Source organism: Salvia miltiorrhiza, chromosome 1 (assembly GCF_028751815.1).
Source record: "Salvia miltiorrhiza cultivar Shanhuang (shh) chromosome 1, IMPLAD_Smil_shh, whole genome shotgun sequence".
NCBI lineage: Eukaryota > Viridiplantae > Streptophyta > Magnoliopsida > Lamiales > Lamiaceae > Salvia > Salvia miltiorrhiza.
In genome coordinates, this window is record NC_080387.1 from 30,990,531 (window position 1) to 31,007,582 (window position 17,052).

Consider the following 17,052-nt stretch of genomic DNA (forward strand, 5'->3'; position numbering starts at 1 on the left):
TAAGTCACAATCAACCAAAAATTTAAAAGATTCAAGTCATATTCAATAGATTCAACAAAAAATAAACTAACTTAAACCAAAACTCTACTATGTAAAACTTGAATAAATGTCGGGACTCACAAATACAAAACACATAGAAAAATTAACAACATGCATCGATTCATCAAATCATACAAAAAACACTTATCATTTGCACTTAATCAGAGCAGTGTCCTCAGTTCTGAAAGCAAATGAACAAATGTAAAAATAATGGCGAAACTTTTCAATATCGACAAGCCATCAACAGTGTGAATCAATGTTGTCTCTGAACGTTGGAAGATCAGTCCTAGGAGGAATGTTCAACTGATACTTGACTTTAGTATCAGTCTATGGCGCGCATTAAATAATCAGTCTTCAACTGATTCTTCAACTGACACTTCAGTTGGTAACTCCAGTCTTCAGTCTTCAGTCTTCATTCTTCAGTCTTCAGTCTTCGACACCGCAACTAAACTAGAAACGAACTCTAACACTTGAGTTCAAAACGATTCTAGTCTATTACATTTAAGTCCTATGAATTTTGGTATCATCAAAACAAGGGTTAGGATATTCCATAAGGTTCCCAACAATTTCCCCCTTTTTGATGATGCCAAAACCACACAGCAGTTCTAGACAATAAAAAGACTGAGCTCTCAGTACAAGTTCTAGACAAGGAGTGAAAACAGTTCCCCCTTAACAATAGAACCTAAACAACTTGTACTTAGAGCAAGAACGAAAACAGTTCTAAACACAAAACTTAAAGAAGACAGAAAAACCATAAATCAGAGCCTGGACAAAGAGTCATTGTCTTCAGGGTGAGATCAATAAGAAGTTCATTTCATTAAAAAGACTGATAAGCCATCAGTCGAGGTACAGAGCAAGACTTACATTGGAGTAACAAGAAAAACAAGAAAACATCATGGATAAACCATGGACTCCAGCAGTCTGCTTGGCTGCGCCTTGAACTTCTTGATCTTCATCTTCTGTCTTCGTGTCTTCATATTCCTAAGCTTGTTCCACTCTCACTTGTTTTCCGTTGAATTGAGGTCTCTTCCTCTTGGCGTATCTTCCTCATGATCATCGGATGAAGGATGATCATGTTGCTTAACCTTACTTAAGTCCATTAGATTGTTCTTCTTTCCCCATTTTTGGCAACATCAAAAAGAAGTATGAACAAAAGAAGGAAGCACATAACATGCGAAGGTAAGTTCGCATGAGGAAGATATTGGGGTTATGGGGATGCAGAAGGCGAAGGCTTAGAAGGAGGTTAGGAAGAAGAAAGAAATGACGAGGAAGAAAAGAAGAGAAACAGAGGGTTTGAGAGATGAGGGGTTGTCAAAACAGAGGAGATTGTGAGGGTCTCCCTGTTGACATAGCGCCGGTTGACAATGAGTTCCAGCTCATTGTTGTTGCTCCGCATCGGTTCTCCACAAAGAGCAAGAAGCTTTTCGGTGAAGACGATGAAGTCTGTCCTATTTCAGACAGGTACTTCAAGCCGATGCACCAGGCATGAGGATGGAAGACACTCGCTTCGCTGGATACAAGTGAGGGTAGAGCAAACTTTGACGTCGGAGAGACGTTGTGATCCAGTGGAAGGGTCCGGTGTAGACCAAGACTGTGAGCGTCATTCTTCCACTCCATGACTTTGCAGTCATAGATTTCTCCTTTAGTCGGAACAATTTTCTCTGCAACTTTGAAAAAATTGAAACTTGTTCTCACAGTGAAGGCTGTGGAGAGTTGTTAGTTGATGCAGAAGAATCGTGAAGACAGCATGGTGTATAAATAGACAAGATGTGAACTATGAAGAAGATGAAAAAGGTTTTTCGAAAACTGTGCCTAAAATGCAATTGAAGAAAAATTTCGCGTCCGCCGTCACTGCGAGGGACTTTGAAAGGCATCATTACATATGTCATGTCAATGAGCGTTTCAAGAAATTTTATTGCAGAGGCAAAAAGGTTGGAAGGATTTTTGGCAAAAAGATCAGGACAAGTTCAATCAAAACAGATTTTCTCTTTTATAAAAATCTTGTCCTTTTCGGATATTCCATTTTCCAACAATTCCAACAATCAGTTAAAGTTTTTGAAAGAAAATGATCAGTTAGAGAAAAGATTTTGAACTAAACACTTAAAGCTCTAAACTGAAATAACTGATTTTTGAAAAGGTAAGCATTTAAAATACTTACTGATCAACTGAACATAGTAGTCAGTTGATACCACGTGATCCTGGTTGAATCATCAGGATGACTTCTTCTTCAGATGAGCATTCAGACTTCATTGCTTTCCACGTCCGCGATCGTAGAAGCAGCAGTTGGTTGACCACCAGTCAGCATGACTGTTTGAGAAAATCTTCAAACACAGCATCACTCTTCAGGGTTGATGAGGCCGATCTTTGCACATAGATCATTGAACCTCTCTTCTGGAAGAGCCTTGGTCAGCAGGTCCGCTCTCTGAATAGCAGTGGGAATCCATTCCACAGAGATATTCTTCTTTTCGACATGATCACGAATGAAGTGATGTCGAATCTCAATATGTTTGACTCTGGTGTGATGAACTGGATTCTGGGAGATTGCAATAGCACTGGAGCTGTCGCAATAGATAGGAACTTCCTTTTCCTCGATCCCATAGTCTTTTAGTTGATGGACTAACCACAGGATTTGTGAGCAGCAGCTTCCGGCAGCAACATATTCAGCTTCAGTTGTAGAGGTGGCGACTGAAGTCTGCTTCTTTGAAAACCAAGAGATGAGCTTGTTGCCTAGGAATTGACATGTTCCGGAGGTTGATTTGCGATCAAGCTTGCATCCACCGAAGTCGGAGTTTGAAAATTCGGCGAGCTTGATGTCGTCATCTGCTGGGTACCACAATCCTAAATTGGGTGTGCCCTTGAGATATCTCAGAATCCGCTTAGCTGCATCCAAATGAGCTTCCTTAGGATTTGATTGATATCTTGCACAAACCCCGACTGCAAATGCGATATCTGGTCTGCTCGCAGTCAAATACAGCAAAGATCCAATGATTTCTCTGTACTTCTTCGAAGAGACAGAGCTTCCTTCTGAACCTGGATCAACTTTCCAGTTTGTGTTCATTGGGATCTTGACTGATTTCATGTGCTGAATACCGAACTTAGCTATCAGCTCCTTGGCATACTTGGACTGGCTGATCAGTATTCCTTCTTTGGTCTGCTTGACTTGCAATCCGAGAAAGAAATTCATTTCTCCCATCATGGACATTTGGAATTTGTTCATCATGATGTCAGCAAACTTATTGCACATGCGTTCGGATTTGGATCCGAAGATTATGTCATCGACATAAATTTGAACAAGCAAGAGATCTTCTCCTTCTCTGAGAGTGAACAAAGTTCTGTCCACAGATCCCTTTTTGAAGCCTTGTTCAACCAGATACTCCGAGAGAGTATCATACCACGCTCTTGGTGCTTGCTTCAACCCATAGAGCGCTTTCTTCAGCTTGTACACCTTTTCTGGTCCAGCAACCTCAAATCCAGGAGGTTGTTCTACATAGACTTCATCTGTGAGCACTCCATTAAGAAATGCACACTTGACATCCATTTGGTGTACCTTGAAACCTTTGTGAGCTGCGAAGGCTAAGAAGAGTTTGACTGCTTCCAATCTGGCAACTGGGGCGAATGTCTCGTCGTAGTCGATTCCTTCTTCTTGACTGTATCCTTTAGCCACAAGCCTTGCTTTGTTTCTCACAACGTTTCCTTCTTTGTCTTCCTTGTTCTTGAAAATCCATTTCAAGCCAATCACCTTTGCATCGTCTGGTCGATCCACAAGCTCCCAAACTGAATTCCGGTTGAATTCATTGAGTTCCTCTAGCATTGCGATGACCCATTCAGTGGACTTCAGAGCTTCTTCAATATCCTTGGGCTCTGTAGTTGATAAGAAACAGCTGAAATTCTTATCTTCGTTGATGCAGTTCTGGTTGATGTCGAAGACGAGGTTGCACATTGATCTCCGAGTCTTGACGCCATCTGATGGTTCTCCAATGATGTTCTCCTTAGAGTGAAGTTCAAACCATCTTCGATACTTCTTGATTTCTTCAGGGGATGGTGGAGCTTCTTCGGTTAGAATAGCTCTGGGATGTTGAGCACCTTCTGGAGCAGGGGTGAGTTGAGCTGGGGCGGCTTCTGCGCGTTCAACTTGAACTTCAGCAACTGGAGTTCCCCCTTGACTGATGCCATCTGTATTGGCTCCAGTCTGGACTTCAGACCGTTGGTTGATCTTCTGATACTGAAGCATCTCAGTATCTTCATCTTTGTCAGGTCCCCACACCAAGACAGTAGAGGGCTCGACAGTGTGGATTTCAGCTTTGGAACCTTCAGCGATCTGAACACCCTTTTCAGCATCTTGTTCCCTGAAACCATCTGTAGACTCATCAAAGATCACATGAGGTGTTTCTTCTACACAAAGAGTTTGAGTATTGAACACTCGATAGGCTTTGCTTGAACGTTCTGTTCCAGAGTATCCAAGGAAGACTCCTGGATCAGCCTTGCTATCGAAGGTGTTCAACCTCTTCTTATCATTGTTGTGTATGAAACACTTAGAACCGAAAGCATGAAAGTAGGCAATCGATGGCTTTCTGTTCTTCCATAACTCGTATGGAGTTCTTCCATGTCTCTGAGTGAGGAAGGAGCGATTCTGCGTGTAGCATGCGTTGTTGACTGCTTCGGCCCAAAACTTCAAGGGGAGTTTTGACTCAGCTAGCATCGTCCTGGCTGCTTCCTTTAGAGACCGGTTTCTTCTTTCTGCAACTCCATTCTGCTGTGGAGTTCTTGCTGTAGAAGTTTGATGACTGATCAGTATTGAGGAACTCAGTCCCACGATCTGATCTGATGCTGATGATGTTGACTTCCTTTTCAACGCTCAGTCTTCTCATCAGCTTTGGCAGTTCCTCCAGTGTCTCCTTCTTTTTGAAGAGAAAGATAACCCAAGTATATCGTGAATAATCATCCACAACTACCAAGGTGTACTTCCTACCGTTGTAGCTTCTTGGAGTGATCGGGCCAAACAGATCCATGTGAAGTAGATGCAGAATCCTTCCAGAGGAGTGTCCTGTCTTTGACTTGAATGACGTCCGCGTCTGCTTTCCTCTGAGGCATGCTTCACATTCTTGCTTCTTCTGGAATACAATAGAAGGAAGACCTTCTACCAGTTGATGTTTAGCAAGTTTGTTGATCGTCTTAAAGTTGAGATGGTTGAGTCTCTTGTGCCATAGCCAATTGAGCTCCGAGCTGTTCTTGCTGATGAGGCACGTTTCTGGTGGGCTGTCTTCCCAAGAAACGACGTAGAGACTCCCTTGTCTGAATCCCTTCAGAACCACCTTCTTCTGATTGTTTCTAACAGTGAATTCATCCTTTTTGATTTTCACTGTGAAACCACTGTCACAAAATTGACTCACAGACAACAGATTATGTTTAAGACCAGAAACAAAGCTAACATTACTGATACTGGCGTTACCCATGTTGAGCACACCGTAGCCTTTTGTTTCTCCAATCGAGTTGTCTCCGAATGCAACTTTGGATCCAGCTTTCTCAACATACTGGGATAGATATTCTTTGTAGTCCGTCATATGCTTCGAACAGCCACTGTCCAGATACCACGTTCTGATTGAAGCTTTGGCCTCTTCCTTCTTTTTATGTTTCCTGACATTGACCTGCAAGGAAGAGTTGCTTCAGGCACCCAATCAAGCTTTGGGTCCTTCAATGTTAGTTCGAGTTCCCTTTGGAACCCAAATCTGCTTCAGAATTGGTCTGGCTGATCTTTTGCGCATTTTTGGATGTCTGATCGATGTCGTTGGCGCTTCAGGTGGCATATGAGCATTCTTCTGTTGAGAAATCCTTTTGAAGGCCTCACTCTTGTAGCAGTTCTGTCTGATGAGTGGTTGAGGTCTTCTTTGCTCGGCGAAGTATCTTCCTTGAGATACTTTAGTCTTTGCAGACTTATGGAGATTTGTCTGACGTCCAGTGACTTGTCGTCGAGGAAGTGGCATGGCTCGACTGGACTCAGCATTGCTTGATCTCCATGGATGTTGTTCCTTCTGAAACTGAACTGAGGATGTCAGTTTCTGACTGATGTGGCCTTTCTTCCCCCTGGATTGATGAGGAAGATTCTTCTTGGCTCCTGATGTTCCTTCCCGGATCTTTGACTGAAATCTGCTTTCCAGCCTTTTCAATAAGATGATCTGATTGGGAGCCTCCTTAGCTCGTCTGTAGCTTCGTGGAGGTGGAACATTTGATCTGGCCATCAGTCTGCGCTTGTGAACTTCATCCATATCATGGTCTCTTGATTCTTCTGAGATTGTGATTTCAGAAGGATCATTCTTAGAGATGATCATGATATCCTTTCATTTGGCAGCTGCAACCTTTCCTCCGATGCTGTTGACCAGTCCTTTCGATGGAAAGTTGCTCATCATGGGAGACTGCATCATGCAGTTCTTGACTGTTTCTTCCAGCTTGTGATTGAGCCTCTTGATTTCATGAGATGCTCTTTCACCTTCTGAGTTGGAGACTCTGAGCTCTTCTTCCAGTCGGCTGTTCTCCATGATTAGCTGATCAAGACAAGTTTCATCCGGAAAGTAGATGATTGTCTGATGTTTAGCTCGTTCATCATTGATCTCCTTGTCCATTTTCTGATTCTGCTTGAGGAGATCTTCGAACATTTTCCTCAGCTGACAGTGATCAGTCAGGAGCTGATCAAACTCGTCAGTTTCAAAGGATGAGCTATCTCCAGATTCTGAATGGTCTCCTGAAAGCATCAGGAAGTTATCAGTATATGGAGTTTTTGTGAGAGATTTTACCTCTGGTCCATTCATTCCATTGTTGTAGCTGTTGTCAGCTACACTTTCTGATTCGTTGGCCATCAGGGCTCGGCTCTCATCATCTGAGCTGGAACTGTCGAAGTCGGATGATTCTGATGTGTCGTTGGAAGAGTCAGCATCATCAGCAACCATCGCTTTCTTCTTCGAAGATCTGCGATCTTTCTTCGCTTTCAGTTCCCTGCGCTCAGCTGGAGTCAAATCAGGGCATTCATGTCGAAAGTGCCCTTTCTTTCTACATCCAAAACATTCCAATTCTTTGATGTCGTAAGCGGCTGACTTCCTTTCTCCGCTTCGATCTGTGGAATGTCTGGAGTCCCCTTCTCTTTCTTTTCCCTTGAAGTGCTGCTTGTGGAACCTTTTGTACTTCCGAAACTTGGACTCCATCTTGTTGAATCTGTCAGTCAACAAGGCATATTGACTGAAGAAGTCCTCAGGGTTGAGTTCCGTTGGCTCCTTGATCTGCTTCTTGCCTTCTCTGGTCGAGGCCTTCAGTGCAACTCCTCTTGAGGTTGATGGACCATCTTCGTCTGATCCTCCAGCCTTCTTGTTACCAAGATTTCTCAGAAGGTCGAACTCATTTGCCATGAGATTGGAGAAAAGCTTGTTTGTCGGGAGCTGACTGAATCCTGGCTTATGCTGATGAGCGACTGAGTAGATCTGCCATTCTCCACGTGGCAATGCTCGAAGAATCTTCAGGTTGATTTCTCGTTGAGTGTATTTGTCTTTGGAAACGGATTGAACTTCATTCAATATAAGATTGAATCTTTGTTCCATTTCCTCGACAGATTCATTCTTGAGCATGAGGAAGGAGTCGAATTTCTGGCAAGCTATGGATAGCTTATTCTCCTTCATTTCCTCAGAACCTACGCACATTCTTTCCAGAATGTCCCACATCTCCTTTGCTGTTCTGCACTTGATGATCTTCATGACATGCTTGTCGGGAACGGTGCCGGAGATAATGCTTTTGGCGAAGTTGTCTAACTCATCTTGCTTCCTTTCTTCTGTGGTGAAGTCTGCCTCTGACTTGGGCTGGTCCTCATCGTAAGGTTCCTGACGGATGTCATTAGGAACCCTTTTTACAGTTTCGGTGATGATGATCGGACCGCTGGTGATGACTTCCCACATTCTGCAATGTTGGGCGGTGAGAAAGCTTTCAAGCCGAAACTTCCATATGTCGTATTTTTCAATACTAAACATAGGTAGAGAAGATAATCTGCTGTGGTTAGTCTCCATCAAAAAAGAGATAACAGATAACAACAGATAGAGCAAATAGCAAGCACAAAAATAAGAAAGAGTAAAACTTCTTCGAGACCTTTAAGAAATGATCTAGTTCAAGTAGGAACTAGTCAGAGACAGATAGTTCTTGCGAACAACCTGCTCTGATACCAATTGTTAGGTCCGTGGGGTCTCGAATAGGTGTATGTGGGGGAATACACCTATAGGCTATTTTTGACTATCTACCGACCTCAATCAGATGGATCTCAGTCAGAGAAAGAAAAGAAACTTTGCATGCAAACCAGACACCTGTTTAACCGAAATTAGTTTTGACCAACAGGGTTGACGGCTGATACTGAAAGCTCTTCAGTAAAGAGTTATCAGTTAAGTCACTAGAACTTAACTGATCCACGAAAGGGCTTCAGTCGTGTTTGCAAAGATGAAGATGATATCTCTCTTCCTTACTATCAGAGGATAGTGAGTCAGATTGATATCATACACAGCGGAAATTAAACTTAGTTTCGAATAGCCTCAGTGGAGCAGATAGTTGGATTAGGGTTTCTCTTTGCTGTTAGTCAGTGTTCAGTTTTATCAATTGAAATAGCACAATTATGAATGTAAAACTGAAAGCTGTAAATAACACAGAGACTTTTACGTGGTTCGGAAAAACTCTTTCCTACATCCACGGCTGGTTGATCAGACCAACAATCCACTCCGCAAGTGCTTGCCTGGTGCATTGCAAACCGTAAACTGAAGATAAACTCTCTTCAGCACCTACACACCTCGCGTAGGGTTTCCCCACCTACACACCTCGCGTAGGATTTCAGAACCTACACAACTCGCGTAGGATTTCCCTGCTAAGCACACCTCGTGCTCAGACTTCCCTTTCAGAGTTCAGAGTACCTTCCTGAACTCCGAGTCACTCAAACACTCTTATGGGGGAGAGGTTTAAACGAGTGCCAACTATACTTACAAAGAACAAGTTCTTTGAAGCAAGTTTGACCTTTGGCTTCTGGGTACACAGATATATGCCTAGGGTCTAAGAGAATGTATGTAATCAGCAGTGACTGATTTTGGCTTTGGAATTCTCTTCTTCGATTCAAGCTTTGAGCGGTTAAGCTTTAGGCTGAGTAGCTATTTCGGCAGAGCTTCAGCTTATGTTGTTGAATCGGTGAAGATTGAAGTGATCCTCGAGCGCTATTTGTAGTAGAACTCTTGAATAGATCCGTTGGCGTAAATCATCCTCAAGATTTCTTCCGTTTGAGAGCAATTCGAATTTGGGCTGAGGTTTCAATCTTCGAGGTTCCTTGTCTGTGTGGAAATGGCTCTCTTTGAAGGACAGGAGATGTGACATCTCTGAAAAGTAGCCACCAGATAGGAATGACTTCTGCAGAGATAAGATATTGAGATATCTCTGCATTTAATGCGGCTGTACTTTGAGCGTACGTGGCTTCCTCTGAACGTTGGAAGATCAGTCCTAGGAGGAATGTTCAACTGATACTTGACTTTAGTATCAGTCTATGGCGCACATTAAATAATCAGTCTTCAACTGATTCTTCAACTGACACTTCAGTTGGTAACTCCAGTCTTCAGTCTTCGACACCGCAACTAAACTAGAAACGAACTCTAACACTTGAGTTCAAAACGATTCTAGTCTATTACATTTAAGTCCTATGAATTTTGGTATCATCAAAACAAGGGTTAGGATATTCCACAAGGTTCCCAACATTGTTGAATCTGTCAGTCAACAAGCCATATTGACTGAAGAAGTCCTCAGGGTTGAGTTCTGTTGGCTCCTTGATCTGCTTCTTGCCTTCTCTGGTCGAGGCCTTCAGTGCAACTCCTCTTGAGGTTGATGGACCATCTTCGTCTGATCCTCCAGCCTTCTTGTTACCAAGATTTCTCAGAAGGTCGAACTCATTTGCCATGAGATCGGAGAAAAGCTTGTTTGTCGGGAGCTGACTGAATCCTGGCTTATGCTGATGAGCGACTGAGTAGATCTGCCATTCTCCACGTGGCAATGCTCGAAGAATCTTCAGGTTGATTTCTCGTTGAGTGTATTTGTCTTTGGAAACGGATTGAACTTCATTCAATATAAGATTGAATCTTTGTTCCATTTCCTCGACAGATTCATTCTTGAGCATGAGGAAGGAGTCGAATTTCTGGCAAGCTATGGATAGCTTATTCTCCTTCATTTCCTCAGAACCTACGCACATTCTTTCCAGAATGTCCCACATCTCCTTTGCTGTTCTGCACTTGATGATCTTCATGACATGCTTGTCGGGAATGGTGCCGGAGATGATGCTTTTGGCGAGGTTGTCTAACTCATCTTGCTTCCTTTCTTCTGTGGTGAAGTCTGCCTCTGACTTGGGCTGGTCCTCATCGTAAGGTTCCTGACGGATGTCATTGGGAACCCTTTTTACAGTTTCGGTGATGATGATCGGACCGCTGGTGATGACTTCCCACATTCTGCAATGTTGGGCGGTGAGGAAGCTTTCAAGCCGAAACTTCCATATGTCGTATTTTTCAATACTAAACATAGGTAGAGAAGATAATTTGCTGTAGTTAGTCTCTATCAAAAAAGAGAGAACAGATAACAGCAGATAGAGCAAATAGCAAGCACAAAAATAAGAAAGAGTAAAACTTCTTCGAGACCTTTAAGAAAGGATCTAGTTCAAGTAGGAACTAGTCAGAGACAGATAGTTCTTGCGAACAACCTGCTCTGATACCAATTGTTAGGTTCGGGGGGTCTCGAATAGGTGTATGGGGGGGAATACACCTATAGGCTATTTTTGACTATCTACCGACCTCAATCAGAGGGATCTCAGTCAGAGAAAGAAAAGAAACTTTGCATGCAAACCAGACACCTGTTTAACCGAAATTAGTTTTGACCAACAGGGTTGACGACTGATACTGAAAGCTCTTCAGTAAAGAGTTATCAGTTAAGTAACTAGAACTTAACTGATCCACGTAAGGGCTTCAGTCGTGTTTGCAAAGATGAAGATGATATCTCTCTTCCTTACTATCAGAGGATAGTGAGTCAGATTGATATCATACGCAGCGGAAATTAAACTTAGTTTCGAATAGCCTCAGTGGAGCAGATAGTTGGATTAGGGTTTCTCTTTGCTGTTAGTCAGTGTTCAGTTTTATCAATTGAAATAGCACAGTTATGAATGTAAAACTGAAAGCTGTAAATAACACAGAGACTTTTACGTGGTTCGGAAAAACTCTTTCCTACATCCACGGCTGGTTGATCAGACCAACAATCCACTCCGCAAGTGCTTGCCTGGTGCACTGCAAACCGTAAACTGAAGATAAACTCTCTTCAGCACCTACACACCTCGCGTAGGGTTTCCCCACCTACACACCTCGCGTAGGATTTCAGCACCTACACAACTCGCGTAGGATTTCCCTGCTAAGCACACCTCATGCTCAGACTTCCCTTTCAGAGTTCAGAGTACCTTCCTGAACTCCGAGTCACTCAAACACTCTTATGGGGGAGAGGTTTAAACGAGTGCCAACTATACTTACAAAGAACAAGTTCTTTGAAGCAAGTTTGACCTTTGGCTTCTGGGTACACAGATATATGCCTAGGGTCTAAGAGAATGTATGTAATCAGCAGTGACTGATTTTGGCTTTGGAATTCTCTTCTTCGATTCAAGCTTTGAGCGGTTAAGCTTTAGGCTGAGTAGCTATTTCGGCAGAGCTTCAACTTATGTCGTTGAATCGGTGAAGATTGAAGTGATCCTCGAGCGCTATTTGTAGGAGAACTCTTGAATAGATCCGTTGGCGTAAATCGTCCTCAAGATTTCTTCCGTTGGAGAGCAATTCGAATTTGGGCTGAGGCTTCAATCTTCGAGGTTCCTTGTCTGTGTGGAAACGACTCTCTTTGAAGGACAGGAGATGTGACATCTCTGAAAAGTAGCCACCAGATAGGAATGACCTCTGCAGAGATAAGATATTGAGATATCTCTGCATTTAATGCGGCTGTACTTTGAGCGTACGTGACTTCCTCTGAACGTTGGAAGATCAGTCCTAGGAGGAATGTTCAACTGATACTTGACTTTAGTATCAGTCTATGGCGCGCATTAAATAATTAGTCTTCAACTGATTCTTCAACTGACACTTCAGTTGGTAACTCCAGTCTTCAGTCTTCAGTCTTCATTCTTCAGTCTTCAGTCTTCAGTCTTCGACACCGCAACTAAACTAGAAATGAACTCTAACACTTGAGTTCAAAACGATTCTAGTCTATTACATTTAAGTCCTATGAATTTTGGTATCATCAAAACAAGGGTTAGGATATTCCACAAGGATCCCAACAAACATGTTACTCATGCATGAGATAATTAATCGGATAAGATCCATCCCCCATAAGAAATGAGTTAACTAAACCAATCACTTTTATCAACATGTCTCTTTAACATCATTCAACAAATAACGAAAAACTGCCTCGAAGTAAAGTCCCCTTATTCTCAATCTTTTTTTTTCTTTTTCAAGTTTCCCCAAATCACAACAAGTACAGATGAATCACTTTGAATTAGAGACAACTATTTCAGCAGTTGCATCAATAACACTCATTCAAACTTCAGTCGAACAAATCACTTCAATCATATCCACATAAACTTGTCATACAACAACAAGTATAAAAGTGACCTCACTTCACTTAAGTCACAATCAACCAAAAATTTAAAAGATTCAAGTCATATTCAATAGATTCAACAAAAAATAAACTAACTTAAACCAAAACTCTACTATGTAAAACTTGAATAAATGTCGGGACTCACAAATACAAAACACATAGAAAAATTAACAACGTGCATCGATTCATCAAATCATACAAAAAACACTGATCCTCTGCACTTAATCAGAGCAGTGTCCTCAGTTCTGAAAGCAAATGAACAAATGTAAAAATAATGGCGAAACTTTTCAATATCGACAAGCCATCAACAGTGTGAATCAATGTTGTCTCGAAGGTGGTGGTGGAGGGATACTACTGAGACCAAGTGGTCTAACTGTTCTCCAAAGCAGGTCAATCTCTAATCTTGTGCATCTAGACGTCCAAAGACATTCCTGTGAAAATCACCAAGTGAAGTGTCGAAGCCATGTCGGAAGGCGTCCATAGCATTATCAAAGTGTTGATGAGTAAGAGGCATGTCAGTGGGTTGAGGCTCAAGCTATAGTGTGGCATTAACCTCTGCATTATCTTTCGTAAATTTTGTTGTAGTAGATGAGCCTGCTCCTTGGACTAATCTTGTAGCTGCAATGGCATTAGAATAATTAATGACACATTGCCGCATGTTGTGAGGGATCAGAGTCTCATCGTCAATTGAAAAACTTCTTCGCTTGAGATCGTAATATCAATGTAACTAAAAATTATCACCGTTTGATGTGAATTTCGAGGATAGTTTACGTCCACAATGTTGAAATGATAAGTTAAATATGGAATAATAGGAAGAAGTTATAAATGAAAATCACTTCTGTGCTTAACGAGCTTCATCTGGCTCCAAATACACGGTGTAAGTGATTAGGCATATTTTAAGTGTTTGGGGTATTTCTATGCTTGATTTATGTCAAATATCATATTTTGGTTACAATTCAGTTCTAATGGATTTTTTTGATGTTTTTGATAGATTATGGAGAAAAGTTCCGATTTTGGAAAGAGTTTTGAAGTCATAAAGTAATTGAAGGAAAATCTTATGAAACGTGAAGCTGGATGGTGCGCTCATACCATATGTCTGGACGTCTGAACTGAATTGTCGAGAATGTTAATGGGTTGTTGCTTTTAATTCTTTGTAGTGGGCTAGATTAAAGTCTTTGTTTTGGGCGTGCACTTGATGCTCAAGGCTTATTTCTCTTTCTTATTAGAGTTAGACTTTAAGTTTTAATTTTGATAATTACTAATGTGGGATTACATTAAGGGTGACAAGATATGTACGCATACTTTTACAGGAAGTTAGACGCATCATTTAGCAATTTAATTCAACTTTCTTTTCTTTATTGTTTTTCTCCCAATTTATTCTTTTATTTTTTTTGTTTTATTTTATTATAAGTTATAGTTAATTTTGTTTATTTTTTCGTTCACTACAAGAAAAATGCTAATAGACAACATGCGAAGCGTGTCATCTATTTAAAAATCGCATGTCATGTATGTAGGTGTAGTCTATTAGGGGCGCTAATAGACAACGCGCATGCGCATGTCGTCTATTAGCTGATAGACGACATGCGCATGCGCGTTGTCTATCAGCTGATAGACAACGTGCATGCGCATGTCGTCTATCAGCTAATAGACAACGCGAACATACCGCGTTGTCTATTCGTTGAATTTTTTAATCTTTTATTTTAATTCTGCAATTATACTTAAATTTCCTATTTTTTCAAATAAATATTTTATTAAATCCAAAAATTCATAATAAATAATGTAAAATATATACACGAATAATAAAAAGGTCATTCATTAATTTCAAATATTCTTTATCATCCTACATTGAAAAAATATCCATCATACAATCATCCTACATCAAATCCAATAAAATATTGTTGATCATAAAAATGCCTCTTCTCGTTTCCTTTTGGCTTCCGTCACTTTAGCTGCTTGTTTCTCTTGCTTCCAGGATATGCACCCGTTGTCTTCAATTCATCAGAGGATCAAAAGAGGTAATGAGTACTTCTCTGTATAACAATTATCACATCACCTACATGATGTGTCAACAGCAACTCTTCTTCATTCATCTGCATATACATAAACTCAACCCCACTGTATAAACTTTACCTTAAAAATTGCCAAGGCTACACTGAATAAAACCTTTGCTCCCTCGTAGAAAAGAACATCCCACACACGCAACGTTGTCTGTCTGAATGGAACAACGATGTTAGTATCAATACAGCGACATATGAAAGAAGCAGCACAAAAAATTAAAGCAAGAGTTGGATTGTAAATTGATACTCACCTAAGCAAAAACTACAAGATTTATCTCATTTACAGCACATCTACTATATATTTATATTTATATATATCTGTGGCTGAACTTGTACCTAATGCTGCTTCGATCATGCCGGTTCGCGCGGGCAACGGGCGGACCAGAGCGAGCTCAGACGCCTGTACGTCGAAAATCCACCACATTAGTATTCATTATACACTCTGCATTCGAAATTATAAAACAAAAAACACACCTGGTTTATGAAGCTCTCGAGAGACTCCAAGTGAAACAAGCAGGCTAAATCATGTAGAGACAAATCAAAATCGTCAATATTGGTATCGACCAGAAATAGAAGAAGAAATATCTGCAACAGGCAGGGATTTTAATTCATTAGTTACTTTGCAGTATTGGAGTTGAAAAAACAGGCACAAGCTACTGACAGCATAAGTATATTCCAGATCTCTTCACCTAACTGGGCATCTGTTGCTGACCTATATCTTACAAAAATGATATTCAAGGGAAATTCAAATATTACTTGAATATAGTTTGAGAAAGTATCTGTTAAAGAGGGTGATACCTAGCTACCATGGTACCCACTCCATCTCTCTGAAACAATTCCTACAATAACACTCCCCCAATTGTGCCATCCAATAAATGGACCCTCTGGACACCACCCTGATGACAAACAGCATCACATATATAATGAGAAAGCTTTCAGGCTTTGCTATATTCCGAAAGGGAAAATGAAGGATCAGTGAAACATGGTGCTTTTCTGGGATTTATAACATAAACACCTAATATCAAAATGAAAGTGATCATAGAACCATCTTAGAGACAAAATTATAGAAACATGGTGCTTTTCTGGGATTTAGCCTGCTTGTTTCACCATTAGTATTCATTATACACTCTGCATTCTATTTCTGCCCTTGCATCGCCTCCATAAACCATCTTCTATCCTCCTCACTAAATCCAAAATTATACCAATTAAAGCACACATTTTGAATCAACCAACTAAGCATATGAATTCAACTGACAAACATTTGCTCACAACAAAATGAGAACCAAACTAAAATGGAAAAAATGAGCAATTGGATTAAGAAATTGGGGAAATAATAGCGAATGGCTGCCGAATCGGCAGTTGGGACCAACCTTTGTCGATGAGACAATCGGAAACAATAGCGAACGGCTGCCGAAACGACAGGAGAAGAGGCGGCGTCGCGGCGGTTTGTGATGGGAGGACTGGGCACGACCCTTGCCTCCGTCGGGTGCGCGTGAGTGAGGATGTGAGATGTGGAGCAGGGGACGGCGCTGGCGTCGCCAATTTCAGAGGCGGCGACAGCCGGCCTCGCCGGAGCTATTCGCGGCGGAGATCCACGGGGAAAGAGAGAAGGGCGAGCTCCATTCGCCAGCAGACGAGCTCTGTTGTGAACGGGAATTGAGAGAGAAAGACACTCCGGTGCACGGCGTCGACTTTGCCGGAGTTTCAGAGCCGCGTAGGGCGGCGATGCCGCCGGAAGTTGTAGCAGGGCGGCGACGATTTGGGCAGAGGAAGAGCTAGGGCACGATTCAGATGAAGGAGAAAAATTGGGGCTTTTCATCTTCGCCTTTTCCAGAGGATTTGAGGAAGAGCTAGGGCACGATTCAGATGAAAGAGATGGTCGACGGCTGCGGCGCCAGATTCCTCGCCGGAAACATATCGAGAGAACAAATAGAGCTCTCAGCGTAAGGAGAGAGAGAGAGATGTGTTTGGGGGTTTCAGCCGAGGAGTGAGAACGAGAGATGGGGAATTCTCTCTTATTTTTAATTAAAAGACACGACTTGCGTCGTCTATCACATTAAAGACGACAAGCGAAGTATTACGTCGTGTATGAACATAATAGACGACGAGGTTGAAGCATGTTGTCTAAGACCGCATTAAATAGACGACACACTTTAGCTACTTGTCATCTATTTACATAATAGACTACGCGTTTCGAAGCATGTCGTCTATATTGTGTAGTCTATGACCATAATTCTTGTAGTGGTTCTTATACTTTATTTTATGATTGCATCGACAATTCTCTATATTTATC

At 41.6% G+C, this 17,052-nt stretch overlaps 1 protein-coding gene and 1 long non-coding RNA gene across 2 annotated transcripts; both read right to left on the reverse strand.

Moving 5' to 3' along the window:
* Positions 1-14,499: 14,499 nt before the first annotated feature.
* LOC131019947 (uncharacterized) lies at positions 14,500-15,118 on the reverse strand. Its single transcript, XR_009100556.1, has 2 exons — positions 14,833-15,118; positions 14,500-14,792 (listed from the first exon to the last, which is right to left on the reverse strand). It is a non-coding gene; the product is annotated as an uncharacterized LOC131019947 (long non-coding RNA).
* A 213-nt stretch (positions 15,119-15,331) lies between these two features.
* Positions 15,332-16,776, reverse strand: LOC131020002 (uncharacterized). Its single transcript, XM_057948637.1, has 2 exons — positions 16,130-16,776; positions 15,332-15,655 (listed from the first exon to the last, which is right to left on the reverse strand). Exons 1-2 carry the CDS (start codon positions 16,576-16,578, stop codon positions 15,562-15,564), a joined length of 543 nt encoding a protein of 180 aa, XP_057804620.1. The 5' UTR covers positions 16,579-16,776; the 3' UTR covers positions 15,332-15,561.
* Positions 16,777-17,052: the final 276 nt, after the last annotated feature.